Source organism: Rattus norvegicus, chromosome 1 (assembly GCF_021556685.1).
Source record: "Rattus norvegicus strain SHRSP/BbbUtx chromosome 1, alternate assembly SHRSP_T2T, whole genome shotgun sequence".
In the NCBI taxonomy this organism is placed as follows: Eukaryota; Metazoa; Chordata; class Mammalia; order Rodentia; family Muridae; genus Rattus; species Rattus norvegicus.
The window spans coordinates 117,090,775-117,115,846 of record NC_141534.1 but is presented as its reverse complement, the minus strand read 5'-3'; the positions used below and the strand labels follow the sequence as shown (position 1 = coordinate 117,115,846).

General features: G+C 36.4%; 1 protein-coding gene across 6 annotated transcripts in view; it reads right to left on the bottom strand.

The window, feature by feature from the left end:
- The window catches only part of Luzp2 (leucine zipper protein 2), a 400,419-nt gene that overhangs the window by 91,230 nt on the left and 284,117 nt on the right, over positions 1-25,072 (bottom strand). For all 6 annotated transcript variants that reach the window (NM_001432775.1, NM_001432773.1, NM_001432776.1 and 3 more), the window contains 2 exon segments: positions 14,382-14,444; positions 19,374-19,436. In NM_001432775.1, coding sequence (NP_001419704.1) covers positions 14,382-14,444; positions 19,374-19,436 — 126 coding nt within the window.

Below are 25,072 nucleotides of genomic sequence, written 5' to 3'. Positions count from 1 at the left end.
GGAAGGCAATTCTACAGGAAGAACAGCATTCTCAACTAACCTGTACCCCCAAGACATTGAATCACCAACTACACAGTGTACACAAGCTGATATGAGGCACCCAACACATATACAGCAGAGGACTGCTAGGTCTTGACTCTCTGAGAGAAGATGAACCTTACTCTCAAGAGACTTGAGGCCCCCAGGGAGTGGGAAGGTTTGGTGGGGTGGGGTTGGGGGGGTTGGAGAGACATCCTTTTGGAGATGTGTGGAGGAGGTATGGTATGTGGAAGAGTCAGAGGGCACACTGGGAGAGAGATAAAGGCTGAACTGTAAAAAAAGATTAAAGAATTTTTTTAAAAAAAAGGAAACGCAGGAGAACATAGGTAAACAGGTAGAAGCCCTTAAAGAGGAAACAAATACATCTCTTAAAGAAATACAGGAAAACACAATCAACCAGGTGAATGAAATGAACAAAACTGTTCAGGATATAAATATAGAAATAAAAACATTAAGGAAAATACAAAGGAAGCCAACTCTAGAGATGGCAGATCTAGGAGAGTGATCGGGAGTCACAGATGCAAGCATCACCAACAGAATACAACAGATAGAAGAATCTCGGGTGGAGAAGATGCCATAGAAGACAGTGACACAACATTAAAAAAACACAAAAAGCAAAAAGCTTCTAAGTCAAAACATTCAAGAAATCCAGGACACAATAAAAAGATCAAACCTAAGAATAATAAGTATAGAAGAGAGCAAGGATTCCCAAAACAAAAGGTCAGTAAACATCTTCAAAAAATTATAGAAGAAAACTTCCTTAACCCAAAGAAGGAGATTTCCATAAAGATACAAGAAGTCTACAGAACACCAGATTGAACTAGAAAAACATTTCTCTTGTCACATAATAATCAAAACACCTAATGCACAGAACAAAGAAAGAGTATTAAAAGCTATAAGGGAAAAAGGTCAAGTAACATATAAAGGCCAACTGATCAGAATTATACCAAACTTCTCAACAATTTTCAGTACCAGCATGGCAGTTCAAAACTGTCTGTAAGTTCAGTTCCAGGAAATATAATACTGTCACTACAGATTTACATTCAGATAAAATGCCAATGCACATGAAATAAAATGAAGTAAATTACTAAAAATAAACTGAAACTATTTTCATCTTCTAAAAGCCAGGAGATCCTGGGCAGATGCCATACAGACCCTAAGAGAACAAAAATGCCAGTCAAGGCTATACCCAGTAAAATTCTCAATTACCATAGATGGAGAAACCATGACAAAACCAAATGTAAACAATATTTTTCCACTAATCCAGTGCTATAGAAGATAATAGAAGGAAAACTCCAACACAAGAAGGGAAACTACACCCCCCTCAAAAATACCCAAGAAATTAAGCTCAAAACAAACACAAAAGAAGTGAACCACATAAACATAATTCCACATCTAACAACAAAAATAACAGGGAGTAATAATCATTGGTCCTTAATATCTCTCAACAACAATGGGACTCAATTCCCCAATAAAAATTATAGGCTAACAAACTGGATATGTAAATAGGACACAGCATTATGCTATATACAGGAAAAACACACCAATGACAAAGACAGATACTAGCTCAAAGCAAAAGTCTGGAAAATATTTTCCAAGCAAATGGTCCCAAGAAACCAGCTAGAGTAGCCATTCTAATATCTGATAAAATAGATTTTTGACCAAAAGTTATCAAAATGATGGAGAAAGACACTACATACTCATCAAAGGAAAAATCCAAGATGAACTCTCAGTTCTGAACAACTCTTCCCCAAATGCAAGGGTATCCACATTTGTAAAAGAGGCTTTACTGAAGTTCAAAGTACGCATTGAACCCCTACACAATAATAGTGGGAGACTTCAACACCCCAGTCTCATCAACGGACAGATCATGGAAATAGAAACTAAACAGTGACACAGTAAAACTAACAGATGCTATGAAACAAATATCTACAGATATCTACAGAACTTTTTACCCTAAAACAAAAGAATATACCTTCTCAGCACCTCATGATGCCTTCCCTAAAATTGACCATATAATTAGACACAAAACAGGCCTCAACAGATAAAGAACATTGAAATAATCCCATGTATTTTGTCGGACCACCCAGACTAAGGCTGGTCTTTAATAACAAAAACAACAGAAAACCCACATACACATGGAAGCTGAATAACTCTCTCCTGAAAGATAACTTGGTCAGGAAAGAAATTAAGGACTTTCTAGAATTTAAGAAAAATGAAGGCACAAAATACCCAAACTTATAGCACACAGTGAAAGCAGGGCTAAGAGGAAAACTGATAGCTCTGAATGCCTCCATAAAGAAGTTGGAGAGATCATACACTAGCAGCTTAACAGCACATCTGAAAGCTCTAGGGAAAAAAAAGAATCAAATATACTGAAGAGGAGTAGAAATAAACTCAGGGCTGAAATCAACCAAGTAGAAACAAAGAGAACTATACAAAGAACCAACCAAACCAAAGCTGGTTTCTTGAGAAAATCAAGAAGGTAGAGAAACCCTTAGTCAGACTAACTAGAGGGTACAGAGTCAGCATCCAAATTAACAAAATCAGAAATAAAAAGGGCCACATAACAACAGAAACTGAGGAAATTAACATTATCATCAGATCCAACTACAAAAACCTATACATAATAAAATTGGAAAAACTATATGAAATGTTGGATTTTTAAGACAGATTAGAGGTACCAATGTTAAGTCAGGATCAGATAAACCATCTAAACAGTCCTATAACCCCCAGGGAAATAGAAGCAGTCATTTAAAGTCTTCCAACCAAATAAAATAAAAATCTTAGGGCCAGGTGCTTTTAGTGCAGAATTCTATCAGATCTTCAGAGAAGACCTAATACCGATACTTCACAAACTATTCCACAAAATAAAACCAGAAGGAACACTACCCAATTTGTTCCAATAAGCCACAGTTACGCTGATACTTAAACCACACAAAGACCCAACAAAGAAGAGAACTTCAGACAAATTTCCCTGTGAACATTGATACAGAAGTACTCAAAATTTTTTTTACAAACTGAATCAAGGAACATATCAAAACAATCATTCACCATGTTCAAGTAAGGCTTTGTCCCAGGGATGCAGGGATAGTTAAATATACCAAAATCTTTCAACGTAATATACTATACAAACAAACTCAAAGAGAAAAATCACATGATCATCTCATTAGATTCTGAAAAAAGCCCTTGACAAAATACAACACTCCTTCATGTTAAAAGTATTAGAGAAATCAGGAATTAAAGGTACATACCTAAACATAATAAAAGTAATATAAAGAAAACCAATAGCCAACATCAAATTAAGTGTGGAGAAACCTGAAGCAATCCCACTAAATTCAGGACAATGCAAGGCTGCCCACTCTCCTCATATCTATTTAATATAATACTCAAAGTTCTAGCAAGAGCAATTAGACAATAGAAGGATATCAAGGGGGTAAATTGGAAAGGAAAAAGTCAAAATATCATTATTTGCAGATGATATGATAGTATACTTAAGTGGCCCCAAAAGTTCCACTAGGGAACTACTAAGCCTGATAAACAACTTCAGCAAAGTGGCTGGGTATAAAATTAACTCAAACAAATCAGTAGCCTTCTTCTACTCAAAGGATAAACAGGCTGAGAAATTAGGGAAATGATACCCTTTGCAATAGTCACAAATAATATAAAATATCTTGGTGTGACTCTAATCAAGCAAATGATAGATCTGTATGACAAGAACTTCAAGTCTCTGAGGCAGGAATGGGTTAGTGGATGAGGAGCACCCTCAAAGAGGCAAAGGGGAGGGTGGAGAGTGAAGATGGGATGGGGGTTTGTGGAAGAGTAGCCAGGAAGGGGGATATCATTTGAAATGTAAATGAACAAACTGATTAATAAAAAAAGGAAAGCAGCTTGCATTAATTGAATAACTGCTTGATTAAGTTAGTATTCTTATAGTATGATTACAGTTTTGGAAAATTCAAAGTGAGATTTTATAACTCTCTCAAAAGAAGAAAAATCCTGGGTTCAACCTAAGCCGCAGAACAATGAATTGCTGACATTTTGAAGACAAAACGTTATAGTTAAGTCTTTGCAAGCAATAAATGCTAATGTTTGTTCTGTTTATGTACTAGCAGGTGGATGAGCTAGCCATTTACTTATATTTATTCATCATATTCTCAGAATTACCGTTTAATGTAAGTTACAATTCCTACCATTTTGTTGTTGAGAACAAAAGTTCATCCATGTTCAAATTCATATCGTAACTATTATGATATTACACACTTGAGGCTCAATAGAGTCTGCTTCTAAATACAGAGTTATCTTTGTACCTTTTCAGAGTTATGATGAAGAGGGTGGCCAAGCTCCAAGTAAAATTCATGCTTGGAATATACCTAAGGCAAGATACCTAGATACCCTTTAGTTCCTAGATACAATCTGAGTGATGGTTATTATTAGTTGTCAACTTGAGTGCAATAGGAATTAACTAAACTCCAAGCAGATGGGTACACCTGTGAAATATTTTTTGTAATTAAATAATTCGAAATGAGAAGACCTATTTTTAATTTGGTTTATTCGAGGTGGGAAGACCCAGTGAATTAAAATTAAAGCTTACTGTCTATAATTTTTATTTAAAAATAAAGACTAAAATCTAAGCCATATGTTCTGGTATCCCCATAAATAAAGTTCAGGGAAGACAGAAGCTTGCTCTCTCTTTGCCTGCTTGTACTCACTCTTGCCAGCCAGTTCATTCCTTTACTGGTATCCAAACTTACTTATTCAGGATCCCAATGTACATTGAAGACCAGCTGAGAGATTCAGCCTTGTTGACTGAACAATTACTGGATTCTTGGACTTTCTATTGGTAGAAAGTCTTTGTTGAGCTAGCTAGACCACAGCCTGTAAGAAACTGTAATAAATCTCCTTTTCTGTCACTCCGTTTCTGTCTCTCTCTCTGTCTTTCTGTCTCTGTCTATCTGTCTGTCCCTCTCTCCCTCTCTCTGTCTATCTGTCTCTCTGTCTCTGTCTGTCTCTGTCTCTGTCACTCTGTCTCTGTCACTCTGTCTCTGTCTCTCTCTGTTTCTCTCTCTCTCTCTCTCTCTCTCTCTCTCTCTCTCTCTCTCTCTCTGTTTCGTTCTAATAGCTTTGTTCCTCTAGAGAACCTTGACTAATATACCCTATTACTTCAGTTATGAGAAAAGTTTTATACTCCATTGAGTAGCAATAAAATTTTCATCCTCATTAAATTTCTTATTAGGAAGAAAAAGGAAAATATTATATTATGAGGTATTTTATTCTACTTTATGCCTACAATGCTTCTATATTATCAGTTGCTTTTACTCTCTTCCTTGGTCTTATGCATATCCTATTGTAAAAGATCCTTGAGTTAGTATGTTCCCTTACTCAGTCACTGATCTTGCCTTTGTGTTATATGGACTAATGATCCTCTCTTCTGGGATTTCTTAATATGTAAGTTACTGTGAAAGACCATGACCATAGTGTGCTGTGAGTACCAGAATTGAATCTTCATTCTGCAACAGAGTGACTCCCTCGCCTTGTATAGATGTAGAAGTGGAATTGCTGAGAATATGAAGTTCTTGTTTAAAGTTTTATTTGTTTTTGTTTCTGTTTCTTTCTTTTATTATATAGGATCTCATAAAACCCTTTTCATGCTTGTGTAGACAGAATGTAGTTAAAGTATATTCCCCTGCTCCATGGTACACATCCCTTTCTCCCTGCTCTCCACTTTTGCCAGTTTTGCTGCCAATGTTTCATATTTTTGTGGAAAACCCATAATTTCACTGACTATTCTAATTTATAGCCCACCATGTGTGCATAAGAGTTCCCCTTTCTCTACATTCTTTCTGGTATTTCATATATTTTATCTCTTCATAACTCTTCGTATGATATGATTAAGAGGAAGTTTCTCCAATGCATTATGTTTTATATAAGTGCAGATATCCCACCCATGCCTTTACATGTTATTGTGTTTCAATTATAGATGAGATAAATAGAGGATAGGGAGTATATTTAGTGGATAAATTGTTCACTGTGCAAATGTGAAGACCAGATATCAGAACCCCAAACCACATGAAACCTGAGTGAGCATTGCAATTAGCTACAATATTAGCATTAGAGAAGCAAGGACAGAGGGTATCAAGTCAAACGGGGTGGCTATACTGGACAGAATCTGCAAACTTCAAATTCATCAAGAGACCCCATCTCAATAAGTAAGTATAGAGCAATGAAGAAGATAGTTGATGACAAGCTCAGACTTATGCACACAAATCAACATGTGCTCAGATAATAAAAATGGGGATATAAATAAAATTATATTAAGAAAGTTATATTAGGCACAACTTGATAACTACTAAAGAAAGAAATAGACTAGAATCAATGAAGTGCTGCTATGTGAGAAGCATCTGTGTGGCTCCAACTGTTACTAGCATAGGCTTCATGGCCTCAGACAATATAACAACCCTAGAATCATGCCAAAGAAAAGACAAAAAGGGAAAAAGGTTCATTACCACATCTTCAAAATAAGAGATGCTTGGTTCTATTCTCACAAATAAAGAGAAGAATTACATGCAATATCAATTTCCCCTTTCTCCATAGATATTTTTAAAATGTCTTTTTCTAGGTTGGGTTTCTTCCTCAGCATAGAAGGCACTCATTCTTCTCCCATGACATTATTATTATTATTATTATTATTATTATTATTATTATTATTATTACTTCCTATTTCTTCTCTATAAATACTTTCAAACACCTTTGTAGCATCAGTATAATGACTCCAAGATCTAATCCAAGCTGACACTTGTATGAATCTATTTCTGAGGCATTTGTAAAGTCTTACCAAATCTTTTAATCATTCACACCATAAGTACTGGACAAAGGGCTTCCAAGATATTTAACTATATATCTATATATCTACATATCTATATATCTATATCTATATCTATATTTATATCTATATATATATATATACTTTAAAAAATCAATAGTCAACAGAAAGCCCTCATAATGTGTTTTATCTTTTTCTCTATTGCTATTAAAATGCATCAACTGTACTAGTGAAATTAAAAAAAATAGTAAGAATAAATGAAAGTACAGCCATGGAACTAGTACCACCAAAACAACAAAATGTCATTTCCATTAAGGGAAGTTAAGTACAAGATAATGTGGTCCTAAGATTGAGTTGACTTGGAAGCTTCCTACTCTCTAGTGACATCATAGCTGGTTCAAGGTCAACATAACACCTGGCTGCACATTCATTATGGCTTTGTGGGGAATCCTGCACACTCAGCAGGATAAACGTGAGGATGTTTCAGTTATAAAAATTTGGTGGTACACCACAGTGTAGAAAATTGATTTAACGTGTACCTAAAAGTATTTAGTTTAAATTGTAGTTTGTTAACATAGCACTAGCCTTGTGTATCTCAAAACGTGTAGGGATTTGCCTTCTCAAAGTGACCTAATCACATAAAAGCCTCTGTAAGATGAATCCATGTAACCCTGTGACCGTACCCTCTTCAGAAGGTAATACCAGTAAATCAAGGGAACTGCTAACACAACATGCAGCTAGCTCAAATTTCAATTACTGGCTCTTTGAATTCTGTAAATGTCTAGGATATTCTAAAAGTGAGAAAAATTTAAAAAATCAAATGCTGTCAGAATAGACTAAGTGAACTGCTCAGACCTCTACATTAAAGTGAAAGTCATAGACTTTAAGAGTCAGCTTTAAGTTTAGGCTTTTCAGAAATGCTAAGTCACAGCCACACATCCTAGATTATTTTTTAGTATGTAAAATTTGTAAACATTCAAAAATGCATCTTGGTTTAGTTTGCCTCAAGCCTGGGTATTGTTATTAGAACACCCAGAATCAAACCAGAAATCTATGAGAGTGCTTAATTGCTATTGATGTCTTATAGTCTAAGACGCTGAAATTCTAGCAGCATGCAACTTCAAGGTTCACATCAGTGATACCATTGATATAATAATGTATGATTACTATTTTCCGCAATATTTAATTTAAACAATTTTAATACCGGAAGAAATGTGAGGTGCTGTAGTACAGAGCTAACACAGTTTCTTCTCTATAAAAATATTCACAGGAATATTTATAAGAATAATATTTTAGTCGACTTTAGGGACTTTATAAAATTATTTACTAGTCTAATCTTTTGAAGAGATTATTAAATGCTTTGAGATCTGAATTTTAATATTGAATGCCATTTCATTTTCAGAATTAAATTTGAAGTGTGTTTGTTCGAATGTTACTTGCTTTTTCCTGACACAGAGATTGATATTCAGCATGTGTCTTCACAGACTCGGTCTAATGCCTAGGGATCTCCTCCCTCAGCTATGTACGATTCTATTGACATTAAACTACGTGTGTGGGACAAGCAGACATTTGCGTGTATTCATTAGACGAGAGTAAAGCTTCATAGAATAACTTTCATATAGCTATTGGTGATTGTTGTAGTCTGATTTGCATATCCCTTCTCTGTCATTTGTTTTATATTGTGTACTCTTCTTGTGTTGAAAGAAACAGGACTAAGTACAAATTCCTATGCAGAATATGGAAAATTACAATATACTATATCATACGTGGAATATAGAGATTTTCAACCTGGAGGAAGACTTACACATCCTTTTCTGGAAGCTGAATAATAATGTCTGTACAAATTAGGTGATTGGGATATATGGCTGCAATAATCTATATCTATATCTATATCTATATCTATCTATCTATCTATCTATCTATCTATCTATCTATCATCTATATATATATATATATATGCAATTTCCTTCTTCCAGCTGAGTGGTGTAGTTCAGCACCTGAGTTATCTCTGTCGCCTTCTCCCATCATGCAGGGAACCATGCACTCAGCTGTTTCACAATAACTAAAGAGTTAGCTTTCTTCTTGGTTGAAAGCAGAAATGTTTCTTCTACAGAAACCTCAGGGCTCTAAGCGTCTAAAATGAAAGCATAGACAGAGACAGAGGGTAAAGAAGGACCTGGAATAAGGGGCCTCTAGAAAATGGTGCGGTATGAAGTGTGGTATCTCTGTGGGAACAGCAAGTACAACAGAAATAGAAGACAATTTTTGAACAAAATTTCAGGAAAGAAAAAGGACCTAGGCTTTGAAATGTTGTTTATATTAATTGCTAAGTATACATAAGCAGAGGTGGTGCTGTCAGCGTGATTTGCCTGAGTTCTGAGGAAGCTAAAATAGGTAATGTTCCCAGGAGCATCTATTGTGGACAGTCTTCTCGCTTACGCATGTATATGATAAACAGATTAGACTTGTTTTTCCACATAAGCATTCTGGACCACCTTACACAAAATACTTCTTTAGTAATTTAAATCCAGGCCTAACGATTCTACTGCTGTGTTACCACTGGCAAAGACCCCCAATGTACATTTCCCATGAAGTCTGCACTTGCCATCCCATCAGGGATAAAATTTACAGTCGTCTGACTCTCCTTTCTATAAGGTGCTATGGATAATGTCTGTGGCTCAACTTTTTATGCAATTATCTTAAGGGATAACTATCTTCTCTTTCATTATGCATAGGCTAACAGTCTTGTAATTGAATAAATAACAGTAATATTTTAAGAACAAAATTAAGGATATTCACAAGTGTAGATTTGGCCTTGGTTCTTTGTTTTCTGAGATAGTGTCCCACTATATAACCCTGGCTGTCCTGCAACTAGCTATGTGGAGAAAGCTGGCCCAAAGGTCATGGAGATATGCCTGCCATTGCATCTAGAGTACTAGATTCAAAGGGGTGTGCCACTAGCCCATATATAAATCTAAAATGCCTCCTGTAATGACAGAGGATGAGCATCTAATGATGTTGCCAACAGAACATTCAAAGGACAGCCATCTGGTTCTGTCAGCTGAAACTGCTTTCATTACCACTAGGATAAAGGACAGGCAAACAAGGTTCTTTAAAAATTATAGAAAGTACAGAATCCATGAGTGTTTATAGATTTCTTTTACTTTATGGTGATAAGAAAATGTAAGTTTGGAATCGAGCTATTTCTGTATTTTTCTGTATTTTAACTGGAGAGTATTTGAGGGAATTATCTACTAGAAATGAGATATGTGCTGTCTTCTGGGAGCTCAACCATGTACCTAAAATGTGCTATGACTTTTACTTTATAATTTCAGACATGAAAATCACCTATGACTAGTATTTATGTGTTTAATTTTCAGAGTAGGAAGCAAAAGTAGGATGAGTAAACATTTATGAGCGCCTTCCACCGCCATAGCGTTTTATGTGACCTTGTGCCTCTGTGGGCAGAGTTGGATCTGATGTACCTCCAGACAGTTCCTGAAGGGAAATGATTTTCCCCAAGAGATTCATGATATCGGACTGCTCCTTCTGTACCCAAAAATATGCAATCACCTTAATTTACTGTAAGTTAAAGGCCCTTCTCATGGGGAAGTCTGATTGAGAGGCCAAGGCATAAACTTAACACGATGGCCAGGACAGGAGTATGCAGAGAAAAAGCAGCAAACCCTGGCTCACCCAATCCTCGGATATAAAGGGAAGTTTGCTGCCAGAATGATTGTCTTTATTTTGACTATCTTCAGTAACATCAAGAAATGTTATAGGCTTCACAGCTCCAACTCTTCTATCGCACCTCTACAACAGCATTTCAATTTCTACTACAGTGATGAGACGCAAATTATCTAAACCTATCTGAGTAGGGTGGCTCTGCAGAAGCACCAGGCTGCCTACACCAAATATTGAAATTTTATAGACTCACTTGACATCAGAGTGCCAGCTAGGAAGGACTGAGTTTTGGAAATTGTTCTCAAAGTTTGGAATGAGAGTTCGAGGTTAGGTGGGAAGTCAATAGAAAAGGGTAAAAGGGTTATCAGCAATATCCAGAATGGGAAACGGGGTTAAAAACAAACATAATAGAATTTACAATGCATTTTGAGAACCAGCATTATGATATGTACTCATAGTCGTACTATGACTTCTACACAATTACCACTAGAAAGAGTTCCTGTATGCAAATAAGAGAACTCGCAATGGAGGAACACAAGCTTCCACAGACAAAAATACTTCCTAAACGTCTAAATTTTCAAAATATGTAATAGCAAACTGGTCCATTTTATAGCTCCCACAAAAAGATGCCTTTTTCTATAAACTTATGAACATTTGCAGATATTTCCAAATCTTCACTGAACTGTACTTATGGGCTTCACGGTCCTGATCAAGCAGGAGGGCATTGAGGGCATCGAGGAGAACAGACTCCTCTGTAGCTGAGGTGGAACCCATGTACAATAAAAGATTTTGAACAAATGAATGAACTTGCACCATCCAGAACTCTTACATGAAAGTCATGGCATTATATGTAATTCACTTTAAATCTTTAGGATTGGCTTCTTGCCCCAAAATTGTTAAAAATAAATCTTGAGCTTTCGGTGTATTTTAATATTTGGATATTATCATACATTTTGGAAAAATAAATATAACAAAAACTACATGTCACCGCATTTAATAAAATAATGTAATTTTTTAGAATCTTTGTATCTATCTACTATATATCTCCCTATCATCTATCAATCCATCAATCTATCTGTCAATCATCTATCACATTAGTAGTGTAAATGATAAGGTAAATAAAGCTATCTATGTTTTACATAGAAGCAGCTTGGCCTCAAAACTCATTTAGTTCTAATAAGTAAATGAACTTGTGTGTCTCTTACTCAAGAGTATAATGCTAATGTGATATCTTTTAAATTAGTTATCCAGGAATACTGTAAGCACTGAAAACATATATGACCATACAATGCACAACTGTTTTTTTTTATTCGTTTCTTATTTTTTATTTGATGATCCCTTTATATGTTTCTGGTTGCTGTGAATACTCTTAATGTATACTCACATCTGAGTATTTAGAGTTAGGATCCATAGATTCCCACCCATGGACAAATATCAGCATTTGTCTCTCTAGGTCTGCATTATTTCACTCAATATAATCTTTTCTTGGTCCATCCATTTCTCTGAAAATTTCTCAATTTCATTTTTCTTTTTTCTCTTTTTTATTGGATATTTTTATTTACATTTGAAATATTATCCCCTTTCCTGGTTTCGCATCCATAAGCCTACTATCCCCTCCCCCTCCCCCTTCTTCTATAAGGGTGTTCCCCCCTCCCAAACCAACCCCCATTCATGCCTCCCTGCCCTGACATTCCCCTACACTGAGGGGTCCACCCTTGGCAGGACCAAGGGCTTATCCTCCCATCGGTGCCCAACAAGGTCATCCTCTGAAGTCTTTCTATTATGTATCTCTGTCTATGCTGGAATTCACTATATAGATCAGGCTAGCCTTGCACCCACAGAGCTCCACTTGTCTGCCATCTAAATGCTGGGATTAAAAGCACATGCCATAGTTCCCAGCCTCTCATATGTTTTGAAATAAATACTAAATACTAAAAAACTTCTAGTACATATGAAAATAAATTGTGATGTTTATTTGTAAAGTTCTTTCAAAGGCCTTCATTTCTTCTTTACGAAATGAAATCCTTGCCTCCTCTACATTGTTGTGTGAGGGTTAGAAAAAACAGCATGCTCAAAGCATTGGATAAAGCACAAAATGTTAGTGGCTCACTATGTGTCACCTCTGAGTGCTGAGTACTTTCAACTGAACAACACTGGACGAGTCTCAGACATCCATTACATGAACTTTTCCAACCTTCCTTCCTTTACTATAGAGAGTAAGAGAAACCAGTTCTTCCTCAAAGCAACCATAACTCTGACCAATAAAATACTGTCTTCTGTTAGTCTTTGGAAGGGCTAACCATAAGGACGTGCTCTGACCTATAATAGCTAATCACAGGTCATAAATGACACAACATTCCAGGAGTGAGAGGCCAAGCATCAGTATGGACACATGCCAGAAAGGCTGCAGGGAGATGTCACAGACAAGCCCTTTGGAGTATCCCTTAGTCATTCATGACAGCTACTTCTTTATTCAATCACATTTACACAGAGTTATTTATTCTCTATTGAAATTACTCATAAACAATGACAACTTTCTCCAGGTTTTTGTGGCTTCATGTCTGACAGGTCCAGATGTTTTCTTAGGGCTCTGGGGACTGTGGATTAAAGGGCACCAAATCAAAAGTGGAAGAGCATATATCATGATGTGCCAGGATCATGTGCTACATGTAAATACCAGTTAACATAATCAGAACATTTCTTGTGATTCTAAAGCCCAGAGTAAGTACTGTACAGCACTCCATCATTTCTCTCTATTCTCAATGAAAAATTCACTTCACTTCCACAGTTAGTAAAATATTTATATCAGTAAAAGTAAAACTCTAATTTTCATTTAAGGTAATGATTACAACTAAAATGTGTTAAAAAGTATATATATATATATGTATACATATATGTATGTATATATATATAAATCTTATTTTACTGACATACTATTATAACTACTTATAAAAGCCTAAATGTCTATCCTAGTACTGCAAGTGATAAAAAAATAGATAGATAAAGAATACAAGCCAAGGGCCTTTATTCTCTATGCCTGGAGGAAAATGAGTAGGCTAATTTGATTTTGGTTCTGCTAAGGAATTTGCATGAACTTAATTACTCAACACAAAAAGTTCTGTAGTTTTAAAGATAACAAATATGAAGTGAATGCCATGGGGTTAAATCAAGGAAGCTGGGGAAATCTCTCCCTTATTGTTTAATCTTCACATTCTATGAGCACATATGCTCCTCTTTTGACTTTCTTGTTTCATTGGTAAAAAAGACCCAAGTATTTAAATCACTGATAACAAACTTTATCTCTTCCTATAAAGATCTGTATTTTAGTCACATCTGCAAAGTCTCCTGTGACAGAAGATAATGTTCATGAAGACCAGGAATTCAGAACTGAGAATCTCCAAGGATAGCTATTCATCTCTTGACATTCTAAGTGGATTCAGATTTCTAAAGTTCAGATGTTGATAAGATAGACCTGTGGTTGAATGGGTCAGTAAACTTTTGCTAAGATTGCAAGGTCACCAGTAAAATGTATGGGCTGAAACTTTCTCAGAGTATCCTATATTTTATGGAAATCTACCAAAGATAATTCACCTAAATTCTTAATGACCATAAAGACTTACAGGCGCTTTAACTACAGTAGAATCAAATCTGCCTCTGACAACCAATGGACCTATATTCTTTAACTAAGAGGTAAGAAAATAGAGGGAATCCAAAGTCAGCCAAGAGCAATTCTTCATTACAAAGTCTAGCAACTACAATTAGTTCAAGTAATATTTTTGGCAGCTTAGGTGTTGTTGGGCTAGCATTTTGGAGCGGAAGCAGGAAAGATGCTTACCTTAAATAACAAGTCTTTCTTCCCGTAACGGAGCTCTTTCAGCTGTGCTTGGATTTTTTTGGACTGTAAAAGTAGAGATATACATTAGTGCCTATGATCACTTGTATTTTCAGTCCTTAAGTGAAGTTTTGAAGTTTTTTACACTGCACAGAAATAAATGTTTCAGCCTAGTCAAATGGAATTCTGTAATTTGGATAATCAACAGAGAAGACTAAACTTAGCTTTGACATCAGCCATGCAGACATCTGGATCAGGAAGCACAATTCATGGTCTGCTAAAAAATGTATATGTTTACAAAGGTGTTATTTAGATAAGCATTCTGTCTTCTTCTACTCTACACCAAACATACAAAATTTTAAGTGGCAAATGCATGAGTGATGTATAAATGCAGTTGTCTCTGTTCTTATTTAATTACTTTTTAAGATCAGTGGTGGGTAAGTGTAAATAGATGGTCAGGTTTTAATTCTCTGTATTTCCAATTGAGACCAGCAAACAAATACACAGAATGGCAAATTCTATGATTCAAGGGTGAAGGGGGCTGCAGAGATACACACATTTTGCAGGGTCATTATAAATATAAAAATGCTAAACTTAGTTGCCCCTAGTAGCCTATTGCTACATGCATTTATCTGTATCATGGTAATTTATCTCTAAACCAAAGAAGAAAACTTTGTATCCTCAGCCTTTCAGGAAAGATGCAGTTACCAATATTTAATGTGTTTCCTGAGTTTCTACTATTGAAATAATGCATCCTCATACCTCACTGGGGAGAAATGTTCACATGGGCATATACACACATGAACATATACACACGAGCTTGAGCAAATGTATAAAACTTAAGAAAGAATAGTAGGTGTTCGCTTCTTTAACACGCATCCTAAAATCACAATAATGTGAAGATTAGCATGCTGTATGATCTGAAATTACAGAAAAATTTGTGAAGTGGTTCAGGACAGCTTTACTTATGAATTCACTGCAACTGTGATAGCATAAACAAAGTCCTTTAAACCCTGGCCCAACCAAATTCCAGGAAGGGAAAAATTAGTCTTTCCCAGGGATAAGTATTCAGATTGGTTATCCAATACTAAGTGGTCAGCCCTAGAAACATATACCTACAGACAACACTCAGCAGGCCCAAAAGATTGTATTTATGTATTTTATATGCATATGTAACATAGTGATTAAAAGCATAGGTTGTGAACTGGAGAGGGAGCAGAGATCAGTAGCATGGGAGGAACATGAGGGATGAGAGGAAAAAGGGAGTGATGAAAATAGATTATATGTAAATTACAAGAATATTTCTTAAAAAAGAAGTTGCTAACAAGGCCAACCAATGTTATTTTGTTTGTTTGTCTGTTTATAAATGTATCTCATGCATATCAAAAGTTAGCCTTTTTTGATAGGGGCAGTGAGTGTGCAATGCCTTATGTTGAGAAGACCAAAAATTAAGAGTGAAGACATAGGGTTGTCAGTGGCTATTAATAAAAAAATTATATGTGACCCTTCAACCCCTGGAACTTACTCTTTTACTTTGGAATTAATACTTCCTCTAACCATTCTCCTTCAAAGCTTCCCAAGTGTTCCAAAATAATAAGTACTAATTCAGACTAATTTCTTTTCTATGATGATTCTGATTGACATGGCTGTAAGTACTTGTGTCACTCATTTAGTAAAGGACAATCCTGTCCCAGCCTGGTACTCAGGACTCTTGAATAGCCAAAGAATCTCCCAGGGAAACAGACTTTCTCTCACATAATGTTGATAAGCGTGGGTGGGGATTGGCCGATCACTACTGCACATAGTATGTATTGTATGACCTGTCCAAGGCCATCTTCTCTCTTCCTGATAATTAGTGCTTTACTTCTCAGGAAGGACAAAGGACTAATTTTATTCATCTGTGATATCCATTTACAACCTATTATACAAGGAAGGTGTACAGTATGATTTAAACTTTTCATTATAACCATCAATATTTAAAATGCTTTGATAGCTCTTTTAGTATATAAAACTAGAATTAAATCGAGATTTCCATTTTTCTACATTTAGTAACTACATCATGGTAGTTTTCTTGGACTTTGCTATCAGGAAGATAACAGGAATTGTTCATACTCCCATGTCATCTGCATCTCACAGTCCAGACCTAATCATCAGTACACGAATAAGCCAACTCCTCTCAGAGGTTTTTACAAAGACTATACAAAAACAAATTCATCTGAAGGAACAGATCTATTATGGAATGCATGCTAATTTGAACCCGTATAATATGCTGCTTTAGCTTGTCAGCCATATTTAGGTAAGTTAAAATTATCAAAAGAGAGAAGCCTTTAACAAATGATAGAACATTTGGGATCACAATAATTTTACATTTACTACGTAGATAATTATAAATGCAATATTAAATTTCAGATCATGAAGATCATGGAATCTGCATGTGCATGACCTAATTAAAGCTGGGAATAATGATAATGACAACTAGAAGAAAATGACGGTGAGGTTGTAGGCAGCCATGAAGGAACATTTTAGCTCCTTAGTCTCATTTAGGAGACAAGTGTCTAGTCTGAGATTCTATCTTACAAATTTATGTTCAAATAACTTTCCTTTTAAGAAATAATAGTGCTGGTGATGGCAGATGGTGTTGATAGTATTTTCTGTTTATAATGTTTGTTGTATAACTATTTTCTCCGAATTGAGTCATTCGCTTTTAGAGGGAGGAGGGAGGCTCCGAAGACGTGGAAAGCTAATGATTTTTCAGCAGGCTCAGGAAGCCCAGGGATTCAGAAGACTTCTGGCAGCTTCAGCAAAGTCATATAAACGGTGTTAATTGCTGGGTAGATGGGATCTGTAACTCACTAAGCTGTCTCCAATCGTGCACCATGGCCAGAGATACAGCTTTCTCAAGTTGTTGCCTAGGCTGTGGTGAGGATTTAGTGATGCTTTTATTCAGTGAATGCTTTTATTCATTCTGCTTCTAGTGCCCTATGTGCAGTGAGTACATATCCGTTCACATCTCTCCAGGAATGTTCTTCTATGCAAAATCACAGTGCATTTTGCTCCTGCGCCAATATAGAGTTGAGAGTCAGCGACTCAGAAGATGAGCTCCTTTCAGCATCTCTCCAGCAGAGAGGACTGTCGTTTTCTTTTGAATAATAATGATGAATCAAATAACAAAATTTTGCACATATTGTTTGGTAAAATACTGTTGTGACAGTGTAAACATTTCCCTTGTTACCCGGAATATTAAGCTCTAATATTGTTCTATAAATATTTAACAAGCTACGGTAAAAATGAATAAATTATGTGAACTTACTGCATTTCAAACATTAAGGAAATAACATGAGGAACATAGCATTGAACAAATGAGATTTAATTTTCACTGAGCTGAGGGAAAATATAAACATTCTTGAATGAAGAGAGTAAACTATAAATGTAGGGACTATTTAATTTTACTAATTAATTTTCTAAACATCAGCGATGTCTCTAGTGATCCCTTCCTCATGTACGTGAATTTTGTGGGAATCCTGGTAAACTACTCATTGTCTTATAATGTAGCTTTTGCCAGGATATATTTTATTTTTGTGTTTCTTGAGATAGTCATGCATAGCTCAGGTATCCATCAAAATCACTATCCTAGCTGAGAATGACTTTGAACTTTTGATCTTCCTGACTCTATAGCCCAAATGCTGGTATTAAAGATGTCTGCATCCCATGTATCTTAGACCCTTTGTATTCACAACATCACCCCACTGACTATACCACATTTGTCGCATTTTAACAATCCTAACATTATGAACAAGGTCATGCTTATTTCTGTTCATATTAAGCAAAATGTAATGAAATAAAATGCTTCCCTGGATTGGATCTACAAACTACTCAGTTTTATTTTTCTGCTCAGGAAGAATCAACATTTGCTTTCTATGTCTTAAAGCTTTCCACCCAATGGCATATACTGTTGGAAACTGTTTCTCCAAAGTTTACATGTATCACATGTAAACTGAGTTATAATGTTTTTTTCATAATGACTTTTTCTTAGAATACGTCTTGAAGTCTTGGAATTGCCTAATATGTGAACTTGATTTGACAAAGAATGAGGGAAATTTTATTTTTTTTCTTTACTGAAGAACTCATGACAGCATTTCTTGCTACCAAGAAAATTCTCCTTTTACATCTATAGAAACGTGACAGGAATGGATTCGGGACAAAAGGGAAGTGAGGTAATATTACAGTTAGACAATGATAGATCTGTTTGAGCAGTTTTCAGCCTCTCTTAGTAAGCTTCCTTCCTTCACAGGCATCAGGTCTTCCTAGAATAGAAAAGTTTTCATGTCTGTTCCTTATTATTTATGGGATTGTTCATGTGCAATTTGTCTATGCATGTTTACTAAGTAATCATGGGACACAGGGAGTCTCTTCTCTTCTCTTTGAATTATACTGGTTTGTAAACTTCAGTATTACTCTACTCCTGTCTTTAATAGTCCCTACACATTATGGTTCTATATTACTCTTAGGATCAGGTCAGAACTAGATAAATCTGACTACTGTGGTTAGATATGTATTATTAATAATGTTTGCCAACTCCTTGAGTAATACCTGAGAAAATCTTGCTGCAACGAAAAACAAACCATCAAACAAACAAATAAACAAACAGGTGTATTTGTTAGGTAAGGTAAAATTAACCCCAGAAATTTTTTTGGTAGATGTCAGAAAGCAAAAGGATAATTCACTGGGCATCTAGCAATTTTCTACTGGGGAGATTTGATTCATACAAGTGAGCTAGTAGTTAGAAAAGCATCTTATGAACATATCATCGAATATACTTTTAATTTTTCATTTGACCAGTGCTAGAATAATTAGATACACATAAAATACAATGCAAATTACTTTCTATTCAAAGTTTTCATTTGTGTTAGAGTAAAAGCTATTAGATCTTTTGATTATGCAAGATTTGATTTAATATCAAGTCATTAAACTTATGAAAAGATCATACTTACTCACCTCTTCTGCATGAATCCCACACAGCTTGCTTCCTGACAACAATTTGTTTTTCAAACTTTTATTCTGAGGAAAAGAAAGAGAATTTTACACAAAAAGTGGTCAGTTATTAAGAACACTCAATAAATTATGCCATATCATTCTACGTTTGGCTCACAGATTAAAGCTATGTGTTATCTAAAGAATTTGTAGTTTATCATTCATTCTAAAACCATTTGTCAATTTAAAAGTTCATGAATTAATATTAGGAGAGTCACTCAAAACGATAAAACCTTGGTCAATGATATGGTCAAGTAGGTCAAGGCACTTGCCACTCAGTGTGACGACTGAAAATTGATCAGAAGACTCACATGATGGCAGAAGAAAACTCACTCCCGTAAGTGGTCTTCTGATCTCCACAGGCATACCATGACACATGCAGACACACATGCACACACACAGTGGGCACACATGAAAATATAAAGAAAAAATAAAACCTTTCTCTGTACTTAGGTTTCTTTATTTTTACATGTAGTTTTATAAAATAATCTCTGCTTTATGTCAGCACTCCATGGTACCTTCTGCAAGCATCTCTCCCATGGAACCTGCACGAGGAACATCTTATTCTTCATTAAAATAAAGCCACATACTCAACAGAGCATCTGTGTTACCCCCAAAGACCAGTTTTAGAATCTCATAACTTATGGATAGACTTCATATACAAAGTTTCTTCATGTTTAAAAGCTAGTTCTGATTCCAGACCTCAGAAATGAGTAATCTGTTAACCTCATAAATCTTCTAACATTGGCAGGCACTGGTAAGTAAATATTTGTTTCTCTGACTCTTCCTGACCATATGAGAACAACCAGAGTTGTGGGTCAAGGTTGTGATGTTGATTGTGTGCAGGCTGGGGCTAGTGGGCTGCTGTACCACTGAGATGTAAGCCTCACAACCATCCACCTCCATATGAAAAGTACAGAGAAATTTACACAAAAATGAAATATTATTACTTCGATCCCTAAAATGTATTCTTATTGTCTCTCTTCCTTTGAGGCTCCATTTGGCAGTTCATTAAAAAGCCAGTTTTAGTTTCGCTCTCATGTTCTTACCTTCTCACTCCTCAGAACAAAATCCAAAATATAAGACAAGAGTCCCATTGTTTTCAATTGAAAATCTCACAGAGATTAGAAACTGTAAACACTGCAGTTTTCAAAGTACAGAGAACCTAACATGTTTATTTGAGTTTTTATTCTTCCTTAATGAGCATTTCTTTCTTTCTTTTTTTTTCAGGAAGAAAGCACAATGTTTATTCTATGTGGAGATATGATCTATGACAATTCTTCTCTAAAATGTCTTTCTTTTTCCTTCCATTTTTTATTAAATTGAGTATTTCTTATTTACATTTCAATTATTATTCCCTTACCCGGTTTCCTGTCCATCAGCCCCCTAATCCCTACCCCTCCCCTTCTATATGGGTGTTCCCCTCCCCATCCACCCCCAATTACTGCCCCCCCAACAATACCCTACACTGGGAGTCTAACCCTGGCAGGACCAAGGGCTTCCCCTTCCACTGGTGCCCCAACAATGCTATTCACTGCTACATATGAAGTTGGAGCCCAGGGTCAGTACATGTATAGTCTTTGGGTAGTGGCTTAGTCCCCGGAAGTTCTAGTTGGTTGGCATTGTTGTTCCTATGGGGTCACTATCCCCTCAGCTCCTTCAGACATTTCTCTAATTCCTCCAGTGAGGGTCCTGGTCTCAGTTCAGTGGTTTGCTGCTAGCATTCGCCTCTGTATTTGACATGTTCTGGCTGTGTTTCTCAGGAGAGATCTCTATCTGGTTCCTGTCAGCCTGCACTTCTTAGCTTCACCCATCTTATCTAGTTTTGGTGGAGATATATATATATATATATATATATATATATATATATATATATATATATATATGCATGCCACATATGGGGCAGGTTCTGAATGGCCGATCCTTCAGTCTCTGCTCCAAACTTTGCCTCCCTATTCCCTCCTATAGATATTTTTGTTCCCCTTTTAAAAGAGTGAAGCATCTGCATTTTGGTCAACCTTGAGATTCATGTGGTCTGTGCATCTTGGGTAATTCGAGCACTTGGGCTAATAACCACTAATCAAGTGTGTTTTTCTGTGATTGTGTTACCTCACTCAGGATGATACTTTCTAGTTCTATCCATTTGCCTATGAATTTCATGAAGTCATTGTTTTTGATAACTGAATAGTACTCCATTATATAGATGTACCACATTTTCTGTATCCATTCCTCTGTTGAAGGGCATCTGGGTTCTTTCCAGCTTCTGGCTATTATAAATAAGTCTGCTATGAACATGGTGGAGCATGTGTCTTTGTTGTATGTTGGAACATCTTTTGGGTATATGCCCAGGAGTGGTATAGCTGGGTCCTCAGGTAGTGGAATGTCCAATTTTCTGAGGAACCTCTAGACTGATTTCCAGAGAGGTTGTACCAGTTTTCAATTCCACCAACAATGGAGGAATGTTCCTCTTTCTCCACATCCTTGCCAGCATCTGCTGTCATCTGAGTTTTTGATCTTAGCCATTCTGACCAGTGTGAGGTAGAATCTCAGGGTTGTTTTGATTTGTATTTCCCTGATGACTAAGGATGTTGAACATTTCTTTAGGTGCTTCTCAGTCATTTGATATTCCTTAGCTGTGAATTCTTTGTTTAGCTCTGTACCCCATTTTTAATAGGGTTATTTGGCTCTCTGGAGTCTAACTTCATGAGTTCTTCGTACACTTTGGATGTAGGATTGGTAAAGATGTTTCCCCAATCTATTGGTTTCCATTTTGTCCTAATGACTGTGTTCTTTGCCTTATATAAGCTTTGCAGCTTTATGAGATCCCATTTGTCGATTCTTGATCTTAGAGCATAAGTCATTGGTGCTCTGTTTAGGAAAATATCTCCAGTGTCCATGTGTTCAAAACTTTTCCCCACTTTTTATTCCATTGGTTTGAGTTTGTCTGGTTTAATGTGGAGGTCCTTAATCCACTTGGTCTTGCTTTGTACAGGGTGATAAGAATGGATCGATTTGCATTCTTTTACATGCTGACCTCCAGTTGAACCAGCACCATTTGTTGAAAATGTTATCTTATTTCCATTGGATGGTTTGGATCCTTTGTCAAAAATCAAGTGACCATAGGTGTGTGAGTTCATTTCTGGGTCTTCAATTCTATTCCACTGATCTATCTGCTTGTCTCTGTACCAATACCATACAGTTTTTTTTATCACTATTGCTCTGTAATACTTCTTGAGTTTAGGGATGGTGATTCCTCTAGAAGTACTTGTATTGTTGAGAATAGTTTAAACTGTCCTGAGTTTTTTATTCCAAATGAATTTACAAATTGTTCTTTCTATGTCTATGAAGAATTGGATTCAAGTTTTGATGGGGATTGCATTGAATTTGTAGATTGCTTTTGGTAAAATGACCATTTTAATATATTAACCTGCCAATCCATGAGCATGGGAGATCTCTCCATCTTCTGAGATCTTCTTCGGTTTCTTTCTTCAGAGGCTTGAAGTTCTTATTGTATAGATCTTTTACTTGCTTGGTTAAAGTCACACCGAGGTACTTTATATTCTTTGGGTCTATTATGAAGGGTGTCGTTTCCCTAATTTCTTTCTTGGCTTGTTTCTCTTTTGTGTAGAGGAAGGCTACTGATTTGTTTGAGTTTATTTTATACCCAGCCACTTTGCTGAAATTGTTTATCAGGCTTAGTAATTCTCTGGTGGAACTTTTGGAGTCACTTAAGTATACTATCATATCATCTGCAAATATTGATATTTTGATGTATTCCTTTCCAATTTGTATCCTTTTGACATCCTTTTGTGTCTGATTGCTCTGCCTAGGACTTCGAGAACTATATTGAATAAGTAGGGAGAGAGTGGGAAGCCTTGTGCAGTCCCTGGTTTTAGTGGGATTGCTTCAAGTTTCTCTCCATTTAGTTTAATGTTAGCTACTGGTTTTTCTGCTATAGTCAAGTTAGGTTGTCACTTCCTATTCCAGACAGCCTAAGTAGGCCAGTCGTCTTAAGAGTACGAGCTGCTACTGTGTACCCCTTGTCTACACTCATTTCATTTTCTGTTAGTGTTTATGAAAATTTCTGCGTACACATGGTGAGAGCATCCTTTATTCCAACTGCTTGTACAAAAAGGTAAGGAGAGAGAGAATGAGAGGAATGAGGAGAGAGAGGGGGAGATAGGGAGAAATGGACAGAGAAGGAGAGAGAGACAGAGAGAGAGAGAGAGAGAGAGAGAGAGAGAGAGGGAGAGAGAGAGAGAACCTACAAGGTATTTGTTTTGATTCTGGACTAACTACAGAAATGAAGAAAGTAAAAAGGAAACATTACCATGTAGGGAAACAGGAAAGCAATAAAGAGGAATACATCAGGGTACAAATGATATAGTCTGGGCAATGAAAAAAGCAGGGCTTTAAATAGGGATACAGGGAGCGAGGGAGGAGAGTAAAATAAAAGTAAGGCTGTTTGAAAAGTCTTCAGAAATTGAAAGGGTTTGTAACCCCATAAGAACAGGAATACTAACCCACCAGAGCTCCCAGCGTCTAAACCACTACCCAAAGAGTACACATGGTCAGACCCATAGCTCCAGCTGCATATGCAGCAAAAGATGGCCTTGTTGGGCACCAATGGGAGGAGAAGCCCTTGGTCCTGCCAAGGCTGGACCCCACAGTGTAAGGGAATGTCAGGGCTGGGTGGTGGGAAGAGGTAGGTGGTTGGGTGGGGGAATGGGGATAACATTTGAAATGTAAACAAATATATTCAATTTAAAAAAAGAAAAAAATCATACTATTAACTGTTGGCATTTTATCTAGGGTCTGTCTCATAGTTGCCTGGCAACAGTCAGGTATGCCTGACTCACTATAAAAGGTGCTACTTGCCCCTTCCTCTCTCTCTTTCTCTTTTGCTCTCTCCTCTTGTTTTTTCTCCCTATCTTCTCTCTCCCCTTTCCTCCCCTCTCCAAGTGCTCATGTCTGGCCTCTTCTCTCTCTCTCTCTCTCTCTCTCTCTCTCTCTCTCTCTCTCTCTCTCAACTCTCCTCCCCATGCCCTGAATAAACTCTATCCTATCCTATACTGCCATGTGGATAATACATCAGGGAGAAGGGATGCCTCAGCATGAGCCTGCAGAGACACGCTCTTCCCTAACACCAAGGTGGTAGCCTCCCACCAAACATATTCCTGCCTCCTCATTCTTTTCTAAAAACACAGCATTAACTATTTACCTAAAAACCTATACATGTAAGTCTGTGTATACAGATGCATATATAGTTTAAATGAAATATTCTCATCTGGGCTGACAATATTCCCTTCAACAGTAAAAGACCACCTAAGAAAAACATCACCACCATGCTGGGATACAGATCTGTACTTCCTTTATTAAGCACAAACTCTGACCCAGATGGATTCACCTTACAGGAAAACTGCAGGTATGAGACAAAGTCTAGAAGGAATGTCTTCCAGGGCAAAACAAGGCCAATTGGGCAGGGAAGTTCAGAGGAAAGTATTCAAATAATGGAGATAAAATATAGAATTTGCAGTGAAGCAAAGAACAAAAAATTGAAATTACTGAGTCAAATATACTGTTTGAACAATCTCTACTATTTCTATCAGCTAAGTAAACAATACATGTGAAATAATAAAAAGTGTTCATTATTGGTATCTAGG